At 45.2% G+C, this 17,692-nt stretch overlaps 1 protein-coding gene across 1 annotated transcript in view; it reads right to left on the bottom strand.

Annotated features, from left to right (window-relative positions):
• The window catches only part of PLA2G4A (phospholipase A2 group IVA), a 220,567-nt gene that overhangs the window by 136,647 nt on the left and 66,228 nt on the right, over positions 1 to 17,692 (bottom strand). The window contains exons 6-7 of the mRNA XM_068240163.1: positions 12,446 to 12,483; positions 2,452 to 2,596 (exon numbers count right to left, since the gene is read on the bottom strand). Coding sequence (XP_068096264.1) covers positions 2,452 to 2,596; positions 12,446 to 12,483 — 183 coding nt within the window. The remainder of the gene's footprint in view (positions 1 to 2,451; positions 2,597 to 12,445; positions 12,484 to 17,692) is intronic.

The following is a 17,692-nucleotide window of genomic DNA, read 5'->3' as shown; positions in this document are numbered from 1 at the left end:
AGGGCAAAAAAAAATCACTTGAAGATGAATTATTAGGTTCTGAGCCAGTCTGATTAGCTCCTCTCTTTCCCTTAGGGCGTTGCGGTCTGGAGTATTTACGATTGCCAGTCGGAATGGAGGGTCGCTGCCAGATATAAACATATCCCGTTTTATGGTCAGAAGTATCCCTATGGTATTTAGACCGTTTGATCTCCACTGCTGATTTTCTATACTGCTCCATTTTGTTGTTTAGAACATCAGCGTATGATTGGTATTCGCCAGCAGGCATAGTTGCTTTCAATTGGTCTCCAGCACTGTTGATCTTTCCGTCTATGACGGGCAATTCCTGCTGGATACGGGCTACTGTGTGCACCATTGCATCGAAAGATGCTTTATTCCAAATTCGCTCCCATATGTAGCAAAACTCAGCATCATGGACAAAAGGCATAGGGCTGATCGGTGAGCGTACAGATGGGGTTGGGTGGGCTAAATCGAGAATATGATCTCAGTTTCTGTATAGGAGTTGTCTTTTGTGATTGTTTCTCTGCTTGCTGTTTTTCTTACTGGTTGGCCTATGTGATAATCTTGGGACAGCTGTGTTCCTCTCACTTTTTCTAGCGTTGTTTCTAAAGAATTTTTTTCTTTTTTAGGAAAACTCCCATGTGTCTTGCTGAACGCATAGCGATGTGTGGTATTTTGCTTCTTTGTAAGTATAGGCGGTTGTTGTTTGCTCTGGGGACACCCATTTGTTGTCATTGCATATTGTCACACTTGGCTGTGGTGACCGTTTCATGTTTTGTGGTGACGTTTTTGGTGGTCCCCAGGCACTTTTGTATACCGCTGTTATATCTTTAAATTTCACTTACAATCTTTTTTGCAGCTATATTGACGCATGTTAGTGGAATTTTTAGCGTTAGACGCGTACGGTTTTACGCATGCGGACCTTCTTATACGTATGCATGATTTTGCCGTCGAGATGATTTTCCGCGTATAATGCGTACGTTTTTCCGCATGCGGACGGCTGTATACGCATGCGCTAGACTGGGAGGTGTGTTTTTGGTGATGTCACTCTTTTCAGTTCCCCATCAGGTCCACAGCCCTCCTGAGTGCTCTCATTGGCCAGCCAGATTTTAAATTGATTGGCTAATCACTTGTATAGTTCCTATTTAAGGAGGAGCTGTTCCTCTGTTTGTTTATATGGCTTCTGGCTTTGAAAAAGAGCTACTGAGCTTGAAACAGCGGGCCGTCAGTCGCTAAAGCCATTTTTATCGATGACTTGTTATTTTTTATGACTTTTTCAATAAAGAGCTACTAATTTACTGAAGGTGGTGCCTGCTTCGCTTGGATCTGCATCTTTGAAACATTGGTACAGTGGTCTTAAAGCTATGGCACACCCCATATCCTTTTGCATGGGTGCTCCTCCACTTCTGTTGTTTTTGCCCCAAAATACACACAATGTGCCTCTTTTGTCCCCTTGTGCCAACACTGTTCTTCCTAGCCTAGGTAGCCAGGCATAAGTACCTTAGTATAAGTAGCTAAGTATAGGGGCTCCAGTATAGGTATCCAAGCTTAGGTGTACCCAGTATAGGTAGCCAGGCGTAGGTGCCCCCAGTATAGGTAGCTAGGCATAGCTAGGTGTTCCAGTATAGGTAGCTAGGTATAGGTAGATGTCCCAGTATCAGTAGCTAGGTATAGGTAGATGTCCCAGTATAGATAGCCAGGCATAGGTAGGTGCCCCAGTACAGGTAGCCAGATGGGCGGGTAGTGGGGCTGCAGCGGCGCAGTGGTGGGCTGAACAGAGCAGGAAATGAAGATCCTCACTCTGCTGGGATTCACGCGCCTTGTTTTTACTTCAAGTTCCTGCGTTCCACCTGGAACACAAACAGGAAGTATGCAGTGCATGGACCCGGAAACGTAAGTATCTCTTCATTCCCTGCCCTTCTCAGCCCACCACTGCGCTGCTGCCTGTGGCCTACAGCCCCTCGGTACCACCATCCCCCCCAGACGCTATCTCTCCCTTGCCCTCAACCCAGGATGTAAAAAAAAAAAAAAAAAAAAAAAAAAAAGCAGTTAGGAGCCACGACACCCTCCTCCCCCCTCCTCCCCCCATCCCGCTTGGGGCCGCTGCCTAATGTACCTTGCTAAACGATACAGACCTGCTCATATGGCAAATACTGGCTATGCAGGATCTGAATGTGTTGCACAACCTGCTCAGTGCAATGGGAAAAAGGTGAACTGGAACAAGTGATTTCGTCTTTTCTGGGGGGGGGGGGGGGGGGGGACTTTCACCTTCCTGGCAAAGAAGAGCAACTGGATGCAGCCTGTTTTCAATATATCCATTACAACAAGCACATAAATGCACTGTGTAAAATGTTGTGCATTGCTATTATGTGCAAAAAAATATGAGGCAGTAGTAGGGCTTTAACATAAAAAAAGTAATATGTCATCTACTTTCCAGTAAAGAGAACATACATCTCTTGAAGTGGAATACAAGTCTTTGCTTTTTTCAGGTCCTAAAAGCTTCTTAATTCCATCGATGACTGTCTGTTTTCTTTTTTGCCGAAAGATTTTTTCTTGATCGCACAAAGCCATGCTAAATCTGAGATCTGAGGATGAACTTTCAGAAAAAGAATCTACAGTAAAAATCTTATATAGTACATTATGTAAATTAAGAGCAATCTAGAATAAAAAAATTATCCAAAAAGAAAAGTGCATGTTTATTGCATTGTTTGTTAGATTTTATTTTGTTTATAGATTTTATTAAAAAGTTCTAAACAGTACTAAAACATTTTCACATGACTTCTGCCTCTGTCTCTTGGTCTGTCTATTTATTGGGTATGTAAACTCACTGAGTGCTTTATTAGGAACATCTGTACACTTTCCTACTTTTGCAGTTATCTAATCAAAGAAGAATGGTTAGAGCTGACAAAAAGGCTATATTAACCACTTCGGGACAGCACCCTCTGCCCCCTTAAGGACCAGAGGGTGCTGGTCCAGTAAAGCACGCCGCTTCCCGACGAATCGCCACTAAAATCCGTCGCTCCCGACGGTCACGCCGCTCTGTCCCCGCCGCAGGCTGCTCTCTCTGCCGTCTGTATGACGGCAGAGCGCTGTGCGCCGGTCAGGAGCCGCTTTCATTGGCTCCTGACCCTGTCACTCCATGTAAGCCAATGGGAATGGCTTACATGAATGAAAGGGCCAGGAGAAAATAAAAACGGCTCCTGCCCGGCTCACAGTGCTCTGCCGTCATAGAGGCGCCAGGGCAGCTGATTTCGTCGCAGATCGAGCACGGACAGCGGCGGGGACCGGAGGGGGCGCACGGTCAATGGGACGTAGAGATTATGTACGGTCAGAACCGCAGCGCCCCCTGCCCGCCGTAGATTTATACTGCGGCGGTCCGCAATAGGTTAACTGGTGTCAACATTAATGCAAATTAAACCCACTGTACCTTGTGTCAACAGTCCAGGCTGGTGATGGCTAGAATTTTGGTAGAATGAAAAATTATAAAATGACTATGCAGCTGACAAACATGACTAGACGAAAACTAGAATCTTAAAGAGACTGTGTAACAAAATGTTCTGCCTTATTTCTTCTATCCTATAAGTTTCTATACCTGTTCTAATGTGGTCTGTCTTACTGCAGCCTTTCCTAGTTGCACAGTGGCTGTATTATCTTGGTTATAAAATCTAATCTTCTTTCCTTTGTCAGCTTTGTTGGCTCAGGCAGGAATGTGCTGCTCTGCTGTGATAGGTAGAAGTTATACACACCCTCTTCATGCCCCCTCCAGGCTCTGTATGAGTCACAGACTGAGCTTCTCTCAGTCTGAGCTTCTCTCAGCCTATCACATGCTGGTTAGCAGCCATGTTTTTTGTTTGTAAACACTGCCTAAAACTGGAAATTACAAGCCAGGATTGCAGCAGGGAGTGGCAGAAACAGCAAAGAGGGGCCCAGGAGAACATAATAAATAGAATGGTATGCTTTTTATTGTAAGAATTTTAGAGTACAAATTCTCGTCAAAGAGAGGCCTACAACACCAGCATCTTGTGGAATTCATGTCATGAAGAAATTAGACCATTTTGATGTAGGACCTACCAAGCATTAAAGTGATCCTAAAGTAAAAAAAAAAAAATGGACTTACTTACCTGGGGCTTCCAATAGCCCCCTGCAGCTGTCCGGTACCCTTGCCGTGTCCCTCCGATCCTCCTGTCCCCGCCAGCAGCCACTTCCGGTTTCGCCGTATGCGGTTATATGCTATGTGCTATATGCTATAGCAGCATAGAGGGCGATATTGTGGCTGGGAAGGCGAAGAATCACTTGCGTTCCCAGCCTGTCGGCTCCTGACGGCGAAACCGGAAGTGGCTGCCGGCGGGGGACAGGAGGATCGGAGGGACATGGCGAGGGCACCGGACAGCTGCAGAGGGCTATTGGACGCCCCAGGTGAGTAAAACTATTTTTTTTTTTTTTGCTGAAGGTTCACTTTAACAGTGTTTCCAAGGAACTGCCTAGTGAGGGTTTATGCATAAATATATAAAAAGCAGTAGTGTGATGCACTCCTCTTGTTGACAGTAGGGGATGTGCCTAGGCTAGGTCCAGCAGCACTGCAGACCGATCAGCAATTGTAGAAATTAAGCCGGCACTATCAAAAATAGACTTTATACTCTTTTATTGAAGCAACATTACAACAAGTGAATAAGACGTTTTGAGGTAATATACCGTATTTTTCGGACTATAAGACGCACTTTTTCTCCCTCAAAAGCGTGGGTGAAAAGTCAGTGCGTCTTATAGTCCGAAGGTGTCCTGTGGAGGCTGCCATCCTTTGTCTCTGATGTGCCCCTTTGTCTCCTTTCCCCCCTCCAACTGTCTCCGATGTCCCGGTGTCCTCCTTTGCAACCCCAGGGGCTCTAATGTGCCTTTGTCTTCCTCAGCTCCCTCCCCATCTCTGATGTCCCGTGTTTCCAGATGTCCTCCCCCACCCCGTGTATCGGTGCCCCCTGTGGCTTAATGTGCTGCCTCTGTCCCCCTGCAAGTGAAATAATTACCATCAGCGTGATCGGTGTTGAGTGCGGACGAGCAGGGATTCGGTCCTCCTTCATTCGCAGCTCCAGCTTCAAAGTGCGCCTTCAGGTTGCAGGCACCATGCGGCCAATCAGGAGAGGCGCTGCACGGACAACATCCAATCACTGCTGCCGCTGTTCTAACAGGACACGATGGTCCCGCGGGCGGGACAAGGCTCTGTCATTGAGCCAATCACTGCACTCGATTGGCTCAATGACAGAGCCTTGTCCCGCCCGCGGGACCATCACGTCCTGTTAGAACAGCGGCAGCAGTGATTGGATGTTGTCCGTGCAGCGCCTCTCCTGATTGGCCGCATGGTGCCTGCAACCTGAAGGAAGTACTTTGAAGCTGGATCCATGAATGAACGAGGACTGAATCCCTGCTCGTCCGCACTGAGGATCTTCCACACCGTTCTTTGCTGATGGTAACGATCTCACCTTAAGGGGGACAGAGGAAGCAAATTAAGCCACAGGGGGGCACATTAGAGATGGGAGCGGGATAAGGAGGACATCAGAGACATGGGGGAGGGAGGAAAGAAGGAAACCAGGACATCAGAGGGCGGAGGGGGTCAAGGATGACAGGCACATCAGAGATATGGGGGAGAAGGGAAAGGGGGGCATCAGAGACATGGGGAAGGGAGGAAAGTTGGACATCGGGACATCAGAGATGGGGACAGGATGACACGGGGCACATCAGATACACAAGGGAGAAGGGAAAGAGGGATATCAGAGCCACTGGGGGAAAAGTGGACACCAGGGGACATCAGAGCCAAGGGGAAGGGGGAAAGCAGCAGATCACAGGAGCATGTCAGAGATGGGGAGAAGGAAAAGGACACCAGGGGACATCAGAGATGGGGGGGGGGGGGAGTACACCAGGGGACATGGGGGAGGGGGATGACACCAGGGAAGATGGGGGGGGTGACATCAGAGACACAGGGGAGAGAAAAGGAGGACACCGGGGACATCAAAGATGGGGAGGGGGGTAGGAGAACACCGGGGGACAAGAGAGATACAAGGGAACAGAAAAGACATGGGAACAGAGGAGACAGAGGAGGACAAATGGAGAGAGGAGGACACAGGATGGTCAAAGAAGGACTCAAGAGGGAAATAATTGGGGGGAAGATTAAGGGGAGAAGATCCACAAGATGCCCCTGCACCATGGATGCACCAGGGTTAGTATATTTTTTTCCCTGATTTTTGTCCTCTAAACCTGGTGCGTCTTATGGTCCGGAGCGTCTTATGGTCCGAAAAATACGGTACCTCTTTCTCAAGCTAGTGCTGTATGTCAAATGCAATAAACAACTAATTATATAGTTACATTTATATTACATTTAGATAGTCTATATGGTAAAGCATGCAGCCTATCATAATCATTATTCATTTCACACCAATCACAATAGTCCTTATAACGGCGGACCTGATGGGGAACTTAATGTCAGCATGCTCATAGGCACATTCAAAAGTGGAGCCCTCCCACTCCCATACACCCACCTTGGCCAGCCGCCACGGCCCCATAGGTCAGCCTCTTACCGCCATTCACCTGCTCCGGCTGCCCACGGCGAACCTGACAGGGAACTGGCGTGATGACGTGTACGCGGCTGTGCGCACGCACAGTCGCAACACATCAGGCTGACTATCAGTGATGAAGGTGGCAGAACACGCCCGCTGCTGCTTGTCACAAGTTGGAGAGGAGGGCCTCTGCCGCTGACCAATAGGCGGCAACCAGGAAGTAAACATAGCGGGTGCCTTTTTGCACGAAATTAAGGGGGGGGGGGGGTTCTAAATTGCTATATCTCTGGGAAGCTGTCTGATAGTAAATACCAATGACGTTTGATAATTTTTGAGATATGGTCACTGTGTGTTAGGGCTGGTTCAGACGGACGCTTGCGGAGCGTTTACCGCAAGCGTTCGGAACGTCGCGGTAAACGCTCCCATTCAAGTGAATGGGATCGTTTAAACCGAGCTTTTGCGCGTGTTTACACGATCGCGGCATTCGAGTCCCGATTTTCCCGACGCGAAGGCTACTGAAAGCCTGACCGCGCAGCCGCCGCAACGCCCCCAAACGCGATGCCACGCAGACGTCCGTCTGAACCAGCCCTTATACTTCGTTACAAACTGGATCCGATTATGTATCTGTCTTCTTGACCTCTGCCCCTCGTTCTGACTGCCCAACCTTGTACAAGCCCTCTGGATAACCTCAGAGGGGAACCTCTCATCCTGAATTTCTCGTGCATCTCCTCCAACCTCTGTCCCCATGTATTCTCATCCTCCACTATATTGTGTACTCTCTAAAACTGGCTAATCGGAACCGACCTCATTGTAGCCCCGGATGAAAACTCCCGTAATGGAGAAGGGAGTTCACATTTGTGGGCTTGACTTAGAGGTCGGTGACCAACAGATTTCCCGTCTGCTAACGAGGGTATCAAGAAAACTAACCTGTTCGATAGAATGGTGTAAGGTAAGTTTAATGTCTCTGCACTGAACCATTAATTCCTCAATGAACAATTGGAGGGTTGAATGTGGCCCCACCCACACGCAAAAAATATCATCCATATAGTGAAACCACTGTATGGCGTGTTTTTAAAACAATTCATTCGTATATACGTACATGCAATTCGGGAACGGTTGATTGATCAGGCTGTTGCATACCACTTTGTCCAGGCAAAGCATACATTTTTAAGGATGAAACGAAATTGTACAAACACACATGACTACTATAGGCAGGCGGAACTCCTGAAAAACAGATTTATGGAAAAGGGATACTTTGAAGAAGATCTAGATAGAGAAATTGAAAGGGTGGGAAACTTGGATAGGAAAACACTACTAAGGGATAAGGGAGTGGAAGAGACCAAGGGTGAGTATGATTTGGCTTTCATTACAGGGTTTAATACTCAATATAAACAGCTCCAGAATATTATTAAACAGCATTGGGGCATCCTAGAAACGGATCTGACATTAAGGAGTATTATCCCAACCCAACCCAAATTTATTTTTAGAAAAGCCCAAAATCTAAAACAAATTCTTGCACCAAGCTGTGTGGAGCCCAAGAAGGTACCACGCATGCAGGGGTGGCAAACAGCGGGTTTTTTTCCGTGCAGGGGCTGTAAAGCCTGCAGGGAAGCCTTAGGCATAAAAACTAATAGGGTGACATCCTTTAGCAACGGTAAGACCTTTAAAATTCAGGAATTCATTACCTGTAATGATAGGTTTGTTGTATACCTTGCCTGGTGTAAATGTGGATGGCAGTACATTGGGAGAACTACACGTACCTTAAAGGAAAGGATGGGGGAGCATATCCGCAACATTGTGAAGGGATACCCCAACCATGGAGTCTCAGCCCATTTCTGTAGTCATCACAATTGTAACCCCAAAGAGCTGTCCTTCTGTGCGTTACAGAAAATCATCCCGAATTGGAGGGGGTGTAATAAACTCAAAAGGGTTTCACAGGAGGAAACTAGGTGGATCCACCGGATGGGTACACTCAGACCGGATGGCCTTAATATAGATATTGATCTGGTATGCTTTCTGGGGGACTAGGGGTGTGATGTGTGCGCATGCACCCTGGTCCAGCTGATGGCCTATCGCCCAGATGGGGTGGAATGATTAACATCCAAAGGGGTGTGAGGAAGGGGGAATCGAAGGGTATCCAGTGGATGTATTCATGGTGGTATGGGGGGGGGGGGGGGTACATATGTGTAGAACTATGACATGTTGCAGTTTCAAAATGTGTTGGAATGATATCTTTTGTGGCGTGTAAATGAGTGTGTGTTCATGCCCTATGATCCCCAATACATGCTAAGGGGTGATGGGGGGTAATGGAATCCAGGATCTAAGGGGGGTGGTGGGATGTAGTAGGGTAAGGGGTTCACTAAAAGTAGGTATGGGATGGGGGCAGGAACGCATGAACACACATGAGCTTTAACATATGGAATCACCCAGGTTGGGGTAGTGACATGTTTGTTTCCAGCTAGCTTGAGAATGGTCTGTTAGGGGTAGGGGTGTGCACTCAGAGATTTAGGGGTGGGAATTGTAAAGTAATAAGGAATTAGTATCGTGTTCACGTAAGAGTTAATATGTGAGTTCAGATTATTTTAATATTTGGAGCGTAGTACCAGTTTTATTCTCTAGATGGCGGCAGATTGGCAGGCTTTCTAGGATATGTAGGGAGCATGCGCGGGTAGCGCTTGATCAGCTTAAAAGTTCGTGGGACGCATCAGACTCCATGCCCCTGATGAGTCACTTGGTGACGAAATCGATAGGGCGGAGTCTGATGCGGAAGCTGGAACATACAGCAACAGGGTGAGCGGCGGCGAGGAGGCACGAGTGGCGTCTGTTCTTCCGAGCGCGCGGCGGAATTAGAGGGGAACCCACTGAGAGGAGCCTGCCAGCCTGGCCACCTGAACGGGGGAGAGCCCGTCTATAAATTACTCTATGCGCTGTTTTTATTCTACAACATGTGAGTGCAATTGCTTTTTATTGAATAAATAAGTTTTAGCAGTATTACGCTATGTGGAGTTTTCTTCACTGAGTTTTAGCAAGAAGGCCGCACTATATATGAAGAGGTTTGGTTGAAACAGAGATCCACTACACTTGATCGAGAGGTGGGGGACGACCCGGGAACGGTCCCAATGTGCATATAGACCATTGGTTGGTCTAATACAGCGGTGAGTGGACCACAAAGGGTGTTGGTGGAGGGTCCACAACTTGAAGAATCCACATTCCATTACGCTGTGTTTACTTATGGAAAATAAACTAGCTGTTTAGTCCAGTTTTAAATTTTAGGGCATGTGTACATGGACTTTTAGCTAACACTTGCTATTGGCTCTGTATGGACATTTATATGTTAAGGTGTTTTTATACCTAGGAACTGTGTCTGTATCTGCAGTAAGAGTGAAAAATATTGTCTTGGTGATATATATTAATGGGTGATACGCACTTTTGAGCGCTGCCTCTTGACAAACGACAAAGCATAATGTGAGCCAATTGAGATTTATGGTGATTGAACAAGTGATGCCCCCAAAAAGGGGTGGTGATCGTGTAAAAAAAAAAAACTGTTTGTGGAGGGAGGCGTTCTGGATTAAAAAAGCTGGATACAATGGAGCCACGGGGACTTAATATAGAGTTAGATTTAATATCTTTTATTTGATGTCGTTTTGATTTGTCTTCTGTGACTCCATTGTACCCAGCTTAATGTAACTGCGCTACTTTCCCTCTTATGACATACCGTACCCCATACGCTGGTTGTCTCCCAGTCCCTAAGTATGCTATTTACTTATGTATGGTCACATTGTGCCGCAGAGTCTTTGCATTTGATTTACTATGTATGGTATGACAGATTCAATTGTACGTATTATGCGCACTGCAACAATTGCGACCTATTGGTCGCTTGCCGCTATGTTTACTTCCTGGTAGCCTCCCATTGGTCAGCGCCAGAGGCCCTCCTTTCCAACTTGTAACGAGCGGTGGCGGGCGTGTTCTGCCACCTTCATCACTGATAGTCAGCCTGATTTGATGCGACTGCACGTGCACGCAGCCGCATACACGTCATCACGCCATTTCCCTGTCAGGTCCGCCGTGGGCGTCTGGAGCAGGTGAATGGCGGTGAGAAGCTGACATATGGGGCTGTGGTGGCTGGCCAAGGTGGGTGTATGGGAGTTGGAGGGCTCCACTTTTGAATGTACCTATGAGCATGCTGACATTAAGTTCCCCATCAGGTCCGCCATTATAAGGACTATTGTGATTGGTGTGAAATGAATAATGATTATGATTGGCTGCATGCTTTACCATATAGACTATATAAATGTGTGTGATTAGTTGTTTATTGCATTTGACATACAGCACTAGCTTGAGAAAGAGGTATATTACCTCGAAACGTCGCATTCACTTGTAATGTTGCTTCAATAAAAGTGCATAAAGTCTATTTTGGATAGTGCCGGCTTAATTTCTACAATTGCATAAATATATTAAAAATGAATAGTTCATGCACACAAATTGACTACGGGGCCGGTAGCAGATAGGATGGGAATCTGGGAAAAATTGAACATGATCTCCCCCCCCCCCCCATATAGTGGTATCAGGTCACCCCAGACAGCAGCATTTGGTGGCCTTTGTTCTAATCCCGATTTCCCCTCAGGTTGCCTTTATCCTTTCTTCCACTCCCCCATTCTCACAAAGCAGCACCAGGTGGCGGATGCTACCCCTTCAAAATAGCAACACTAGATGTTCATCGTTGCCCTTCCTCCATTTATCATCCTCCACAGGTATGTACATAACATGACAGTGGGTCATGGGACAGAAATTCCATGGCGTTGGAGGATGCTGAATAAAGAAAGGGGGAGTGTGCTGGCCAGTCACGTAAGAACACTGAGTGCACTCTACAGTAATGCTGGGAACACATGATGCAACGTGTACCATGTGTATATGTCCAAACTGCTTCTGATCGATAAAAGAATGGATTTTCCGATGACAACTTTGCAATATCGATCAGAAACAGATCGGAAATAATTGTCCGATTCCTGTCGATTGGACACGAAAGTTTACATATCGGGGCCTGTGGGACCACCATTACCTTATGGGGGGTGCCAATGGAAGCACCAGCCCTATACCAATTGCATAGTCTTCACACCACAAAATCCTGGAAGTTAAACTTTTATGGTGTTGTGGTTTGAAAATCCTTCTCAATACTTGTACTGGTACACTGGGCATACCCACTTGTTGATATTTTTTCTAAATTTCCTGAAATTTTGACCACTTAAATCAAATCTATTACTGATCCATTGATCAAAGAAGGCCAATTGATAAGCTTTTCCTGGATTCTAGTTTGTTGATGAGGCATGGCAAAAATTTTAATCAACTGGTCATTGGGATGAGCAACAAGCTCTGTAGCAAGCAATTCTATACAAAGTGAGCAAGTACAAACAGATTTCTACTCCCCAATCGATTACCAATCAAGGATTAACTGATTTTTTTTGCCATATTGGGCTGGTATGAAAAAAAAGGATTGCCACCTTTAGAAACTAAAACAGCAGGCTTAACATATATTAGCCTACTGTTCTGCATTCATTACTCCAAAATAACATCAATCCTTTCACCCGCTAGATAAAAAAAATGCAGCAATCATTTCAACCCTGGATCATTGCAGCAATCCTTACATTTCCGTGTAACAAGTCCAGCAATCGTTACACCACAAGGTAACAAAATGCAGCAATCATTACAACCCCAGATAACAACTTTCTTTAACAGCTGGGTCCCCCACCAGTCCCCCCTTCTTAAATAGGTGTGGCCAATGTCCTACTTATACAGTTGCTTTTTTAAAAAAGTGGTTTCATTATATTCAGTTTGCATAAAAACTCTTTTTGAATCCAAAGAAAAGCAATAAAAAATAAAAACAGTAAGCTGAAGCACATACATACCACTCTTGTAATGATAATCCTAGAAAGACTGCCGTAACCTAATAAAATAAAGATGTAATTTTTATTATTTCTCATAAACTTAAGTGACAATCAAAAAAAGTTATAGAAGAAGCTAACTACTGCCACTGCCAGTGTTAATCAGAAAGTTGCCTTCACCTTCTTCATGGCCAAGAACATTTACTTGCTAAATTTGTCAGTTTTAGATTAGTTCTTTATTAAGTTTCCAATTCCTAGGACAATATTTAGCACATAGAACTGTTTAGCGCATTTCAAAAACATATGCTGAAAACTTATTATGGGACTATGAGCAATAAAATTTCTATATAAAGTCTAAGTTTGTAAGTAGTGCCTGCAAAACTGTAACAAAGTTATTGTACTAAGTCACATGACTAATATGCTTCCTGAAGCCAAGATTATTGTAACAGCTTTATCAGAATTTACAACAGTAAAAGGAAACTATAGAGAATTTCATTAAGCGCAAAAACTAAAGTTCTTGTAAAATTGCTGTGCCTTAGTAGAATGGCGTGTGTGTTTTTGTGCGCACTTTAATGTATTATATTTATATATTTCAGGTATCTAACTGACCTAGGACACTAATACAACCAGAAAGTGCCCCATCTGTGTTCCTCCCAAGAGTGAGTGTTTTACATTCTAGTTGTCTGAATTTTCTCTGCAACTGCAGAGCGCTTAGTAGAGACCACAGAGGTCCAATGGCTTAAAACACATAACACCTTGAAATAGTTCTGTGGTTAGATATGCCAGAAACCCAGAAAATGGCAAAACCCAGATTTTATTTGGGATAATTAAAGCAGAACTACACTGAAATATTATGAAAGGTGTCATTGCACTTTTTTTTTTAAATGACTGACTGACATGCTGAGGTTTGTGCCTCAGTAGGGAGAGCTACTCCTGAACCAAACATTCAGCTTGCCGAGTGTAGTCATTATGCCACCTATGGCTTGTCTTAGTGGTCCACTGCACCAACTTACACTGATGGCCATACCCTCGAGCTCATTCTCTAGCCTCTGTTCCATCACTGATTTTACTAATGCTCCACTCCCGTTCTCGTCATAACGTACTACATTTTTCACTCTCCTCTTTTCCTACTACTCTGGCTCAGACACACTCTCATATACGCAGACACTACTGCAAACTAGATGTGCAATCTATCTCTGATGCCCTGGCACCTCTCCTCACATCATCTTTCTCTGCCCCAGACTCAGCAGCTATACACTACCACAGCTCAATCACACAAGTCATGGATGCAGCTACACCTCTTACCAATGTCCGCCCGCATCTTGTTATTCGCCAACCCTGGCTGACCAAAGCTACTTAACAGTTGAAAAGGTGCTCTAGAGCAGCTGAATGGCGTTGGAGAAAGACCAACACAAATGAGGACTTCATTTCATACAAAAAAAAGCCTTAAACAGCTTTAAAAATGCCCCCTCCTTTGCAAAAGTCATATTTTTCTTCTCTCATATCCTCCCAATCCCATAGCCCAAAGCTCTTGTTCAGCAATTTTACCTACATTCTTTGCCCCCTCCTCTTCCTTCATGCTTATCAGCTGAAGAATTTGCAACATACTTCACTGATAAAATTGACTAAATCCGTAGTGGTTTTCCATACAGCCCTCTAATTCCATCTACACCTCACTTCTTGACTGCTCTCTAGCCACTCTCTGAACATTCTCTCTCCTCTCTAATTTCCAAATCTAATCTTACCATGTGTTCCTTGGATCCTATTCCCTTCCATCTCATTACGCAGCTATCCTCATCCTTCATCCCTGTACTAACATCGCTATTCAACCTATCTCTCCCCACTGCCATTTTTCTATCCTCACTCAAAAAGGGTGTGGACACCACTACTTAAAAAACCATCTATAGATCCAACTGAACTAGTCAACTACCTCCCTGTGTCACTGCTCACATTTTCCACCAAATTACTGGAATGCCATATACATGCTGAAGTAAGCCTTTATTTAGCTACTAACTCCCTGCTTGATATAGAGTGGTACAGAGGCGCCAAAAGGATAAAACCAACTAAAAAGTTTATAATTGTTAAGGTGGAGGTGGTGGACCAGCTACACCAAAAACAGGACAAAGTGCTGTTGATTAAAGAAGCAATAATTTATTCACATACTCCTAAAACAAAACTGCAACGCTCTCCACGGGCATCATCCCGCTTCATCAGGCAATAAACAACCGGAGTATCACACTAAAAATGACAGAGATGTAAAGCATATCAGAGTACTGTGTAAGGCGTTATTATGTAGCATGTATATGGGTTGGTGAGGTGACGATGTAAATTAAACGACTATGATGGTAGTATGGTAGTGGGAGGAACAAACTTGCTGTGAGGATTGGTGGGGTAGGAAGATAAGGGTAAGGGCAGATATTGCAGGGAAGCAGTGAGAAATGAGAATTACAACATGTGGCTAAGAGCATAAGCCAAACAAAATGAGGAAAAAAAGGGAGTAGCGTAATGGCTAATTCCTATGAGGCTAACAAAAAGTTGTAGTAAGAGTGGTAAAGATCATAAATAACATTATGCAGGTCAAGCTCAATAATCAATATGGCGCAATGATGGTGATGCAGGTAACAGAGATAATGACTGACACTTACCAGCTTGGGGTCCAATAACTGCTTGGCACCTCTGTGCTGGAGTGTCAGCGTGGATTGCTTTTATAGATAGGTTGATTGGGTAAAGTGCATTGCAGAGTCAAAGGTAAGGGGGAATGGGCGTGGGTGACAGGCTGATGTATCCGCCTATAGGAGCGTACAAAGGGCGGGCCTTCACCGGTAGCTGTGGCTACGCTTTTTGGAAAGGCAGTCGGGGAGTGGGCGTGGGTGACAGGCTGATGTGACAGCCTATAGGAGCGTACAGAGGGCGGGTGAGATGTGGTGACAAGGGGGGCGGCGACAGAGTACGTCGCACCGAGCTGGAGAGGTCAGGTATGTGGGCGGTGTGACGCATACGTCACGCCGCTTGGAGTGGGTGCGCATGCGCAGTAAGTGGCTATCAGCGCGCTATCTGCATGGACGGTGGGCGGAAATTTGGTATTCGCGTGCGCATGCGTGCACACGCGGCCATGATTGTGGTGGGAAAAGGCAGCAGCGAGCGATGTTATAGTTGTACAGAGCAGTGGGGAAAAAGGGGAAGAAGGGGCAATAAGTAACGAAACATAGTCGTGGATTCCACTGAAACATTACAAGAGTTGTGACCCAACAACTTGATCATTTGATCAATTCCAGTCTGGCTTTCGCGCTAACCACTCAATAGAAAAAACCCTTAATAAAGTGGCAACGATCTTATTGCTAAATCCAAAGGCTATTAATCCATACTTCTCCTTCTCGATCTGTCATCAGCATTTGATACTGTTGACCATACCTTACTCCTACAGATACTTTCATCTATAGGTATAAAGGGCCTCATTCTCTCCTGGCTATCTTTCCATCTCTCTGGAAGGTCTTTTCTAGTCTCTTACTCGGATTAGATCTCATCTCACCATCCTTTATCTGTTAGGGTACCTCAAAGCTCTGTCCTTGGCCCCTTCCTCTTTTCCCATCTACATGTACAGTCTTGGCAACTTAATAAACTCATTTGGTTTTCAATACCACTTATATGCGGAGGATACACGACTGTTCCTCTCAGCCCCAGACCTCAAATCCCTCCTCACACGTGTTCCTGACTGCTTGTCTGCTATATCCTCTTTCATGAGCTCTCGCTTCTTAAAACTTAAAATGAGCAAAACAGAACTAATCATTTCTCCTCCGTCTTTGTCCACTTCCCTGCCCAATATAACAAAATAAATGTTGACACCCCTATAACTGCAGTTCCCAAAGCACAGTGCTTAGGGGTAATATTTGATTCCCCTCTCTCTTTTATTCCTAACATTCACTCCTTAACCAGCTCTTGCCATCTCCAACTCAAAAACATATCTTGCATCCAACCTTCTCTCACTCAGGACACAACTAAAATGTTGATACATGCTATTATACCGTGTTTCCCCGAAAATAAGACGCTGTCTTATATTAATTTTTGCTCTAAAAGATGTGCTAGGGCTTATTTTCAGAGGATGTCTTATTTTTTGGCAAACACTGGTAGCTTTCCTATACAAAATGTACATACTGTATGCCATGTGCAACATACACAGAGCTTGTGGTTTGCAGATATTGGCTCTCAATTACAAGAAATTAATTCTGCTGATCATGTAATTAAGAGTCTATTTCTTGCAGGCAGAGAACTGTCAGGCTCCCCCAGCATAGGATAAGCTGTGTGTGTGTGTGTGTGTGTCCTGGGAAGAGGTGAAAAGGTGAAGTGCTGCTGATGTTCATCACACAACAGATCATGAGGGCTGGCTCCAACAAAAACACAAATTGCCTGACACATATATAGGACTGTGTAGAACTCACATTATACTGCTGCTCTCCTGTATCCAGGCTTTGCATTGAGCGTGACTTGCTGGTGTCATGTGGGCTGCTGCCTAGCTAGGGCTAAATTTGGAGGATGTCTTACATTTCAAGCATTCTTGAAATTCCTGCTAGGTTTTATTCTCAGGGGAGGTCTTACTTTAGGGGAAACACAGTAATATCTCAGCTGGACTATTGTAAACATACTGCTTTGTGGACTACCAACTAAGACTGACACCGCTCCAATCTGTACTGAACTCGGCTGCTGGTCTCATTCATCTTTCTTCTTGCTCTTCCTCTGCTGCTCCTTCTCTGTCAAACTCTTCATTGGCTACCAATTAAGCAGAGGATCCAAATCAAACTCTTAACTCTAACTTACAAAGCTCTCCACAATCTATCCCCTGTGGACATCTCCTCACAAGTTTCCAGATACCAACCCAACCGCAATCTCAGATCTGCACATGACGTTCTTTTGTCCTCCTCTAGAATCACCTCATCGCATTCACGTACCCTGCTACATCACATCCATCACTCTCCAACCTTTGATATCTTTAAACATGCCTTCAAAACTCACCTTTTCCATCAAGCATATGCTCTACCTTATGCCAGTTCACCTTTTGACCTCTGACCAAGTTGTACTCCTACTAAATAACCTAAACCACACTGGGCTTGATTCACAAAGCCGTGCTAACTGTTCAGCACGGGTGTGCTAAACAGTTAGCACGTAAAGTGCCGTTCGCGGACTTTTGTGTGCGCAAAGTGCCGCGATCGCGGACTTTTGCACATGCAAATTAATTTGTGCACGCAAAAGTCCGCGATCGCGCGAATCGTGGCACTT

Source organism: Hyperolius riggenbachi, chromosome 6 (assembly GCF_040937935.1).
Source record: "Hyperolius riggenbachi isolate aHypRig1 chromosome 6, aHypRig1.pri, whole genome shotgun sequence".
Lineage (NCBI taxonomy): Eukaryota > Metazoa > Chordata > Amphibia > Anura > Hyperoliidae > Hyperolius > Hyperolius riggenbachi.
The sequence above is the reverse complement of the archived record's forward strand: the minus strand, read 5'-3'. Positions and strand labels throughout refer to the sequence as shown.